The 2500-nt window shown below is 48.9% G+C and overlaps 1 protein-coding gene across 1 annotated transcript in view; it reads right to left on the reverse strand.

Moving 5' to 3' along the window:
* LOC134066503 (clusterin-like) overlaps positions 1 to 2500 on the reverse strand; it is a 14324-nt gene that overhangs the window by 7489 nt on the left and 4335 nt on the right. Inside the window, exons 3-4 of the mRNA XM_062521863.1 lie at positions 1105 to 1275; positions 1 to 394 (exon numbers count right to left, since the gene is read on the reverse strand). The exon at positions 1 to 394 is cut by the window's left edge and continues 231 nt beyond it. Of these exons, the coding sequence (XP_062377847.1) occupies positions 1 to 394; positions 1105 to 1275 (565 nt within the window). The remainder of the gene's footprint in view (positions 395 to 1104; positions 1276 to 2500) is intronic.

Here is a 2500-nt window from a genome sequence, read left to right on the forward strand (position 1 = left end):
CTGGACCCAGCGCCCAGCGCATCCCGGCAACTGTCTCCTGGCAACGGGCGTACAGGGTCCCCGCCTCCTCTCGAGCTTCCGTCAGTGATTGGCTCAGCTGCTGTAGCTCCACTTCTGATTGGCTCAGATCAGGGGTGTCGGGGTCAGCAGGGTCAGTAGGGTCCGGTGTGTCTGGTTCTAAGGGCTGAGGCTGAATGTTCTGGACATCCTTAGGGTTCTGGATCTCCTCAGGGTTCTGGTTCTCTTCAGTGTTCTGGATCTCTTCAGGGTTCTGGATCTCTTCAGGGTTCTGGACATCCTCAGGGTTCTGGTTCTCTTCAGGGTTCTGGTTGTACAGCCCCTCCTCCTCCTGTGTATCCAGATGAGATGCCATCCTGCGGAAGAACTCCCCCACCTGACACAACACACACACACACACACACACACACACACACGTCCATTTCACTCATCAGTGTTCTGACACTACACACACACACACACACACATACAATAGGGGGGTGACTACCTCACGTGTAACCAATAGGGGAGGTGGCTACCTCACGTGTAACCAATAGGGGAGGTGGCTACCTCACGTGTAACCAATAGGGGAGCTACCTCACGTGTAACCAATAGGGGAGCTACCTCACGTGTAACCAATAGGGGAGCTACCTCATGTGTAACCAATAGGGGAGCTACCTCACATGTAACCAATAGGGGAGCTACCTCACGTGTAACCAATAGGGGAGCTACCTCACGTGTAACCAATAGGGGAGCTACCTCACGTGTAACCAATAGGGGTGGTGGCTACCTCACGTGTAACCAATAGGGGAGGTGGCTACCTCATGTGTAACCAATAGGGGAGGTGGCTACCTCACGTGTAACCAATAGGGGAGCTACCTCACGTGTAACCAATACACACACACAAACACACACACACACACGCACACACACACACACACACACCCTCGGCAGTACTGATGAAGGACACACACACACACACACACACCCCGGCAGTACTGATGAAGGACTATACACACACACACACACACACACATACACACACTCTCTCTCCAACACAGTCTCACATACACCTTCACATTCAGTCTCTCTCTCACACACACACACCTGCAGTGTGAAGGCGTTGTCGTCACGGCGACAGGTGGATGTGTAGAAGGACCTGCATCTCTCCTCCAGACACGGACGACATGCCACCCACTGGGACCGCAGGTTGCCACGGCAATGGAGCTCCGCCTCTCTCAGCTTCTGCTTCACCTCATAGGCCAGTTGCTCCGCCCCCTTACACACACACACACACACACACATACACATTACACACATACACATTACACACACACACACACACACACATATACACATTACACACATACACATTACACACACACACACACACACACACATACACATTACACACATACACATTACACACACACACATCACCTCATTGGCCAGTTGCTCCGCCCCCTTACATACACACACACACACATTACACACACACACACACATTACACACACACATACACATTACACACACACACACACACACACACACATCACCTCATAGGCCAGTTGCTCCGCCCCCTTACACACACACACACACACACACACACACACACACACACACACACATTACACACATACACATTACACAAACACACATTATACACACACACATCACCGGCCAGTTGCTCCGCCCCCTTACACACACATTATACACACATTACACACACACACATTATACACACACACTTATATAAACACATACACATTACACATTACACACACACACACACATTATACACACACACTTATACACACATACACACACACACACATTATACACACACCTCATAGGCCAGTTGTGCCGCACCCTTACACACACACACACACACACACACACATTACCTTCACCTCATAGGCCAGTTGCTCCGCACCTTTACACACACACACACACACATTATACACACACACACACACACATTCTACACACACATACATTATACACATTACACACACCCTTACACACACACACGCACCCACACACACACACACACACACACATTATACACACATTATACACACACATTACACACACACACACACACACACACACACATTATACACACACATTACACACACACATCACACCAGGGTGGGAATTTCGTCATTTTAGGGGCAAGGCCATTTAATTTGGCTTTCACCTTCTTTAATTTTTTAGGGGCTCCAAGGCCACATGACCGGGCAGAAAGGCCACTGAATAAAATGTGATGGGTTTTACATTTCAGGATTATCTCGACACAAATACACAGACCCGCTAGCCGCTGTAGGCTTCGAGAAACACTAACACAGCCTCAAACTTCTTTAAGTTGAGGCCCGGTTATGGCAGACTTTAGGGTCTTAAGGCCCACTACACGTACCTCCACCCCACCCCCATCAAGACATCATTACGATTATCATTATCACAATTCTTATTATGCTATATTTTTAGATATGCACTTTCACT

The sequence above is a fragment of the Sardina pilchardus genome, chromosome 19, assembly GCF_963854185.1.
Source record: "Sardina pilchardus chromosome 19, fSarPil1.1, whole genome shotgun sequence".
In the NCBI taxonomy this organism is placed as follows: Eukaryota; Metazoa; Chordata; class Actinopteri; order Clupeiformes; family Clupeidae; genus Sardina; species Sardina pilchardus.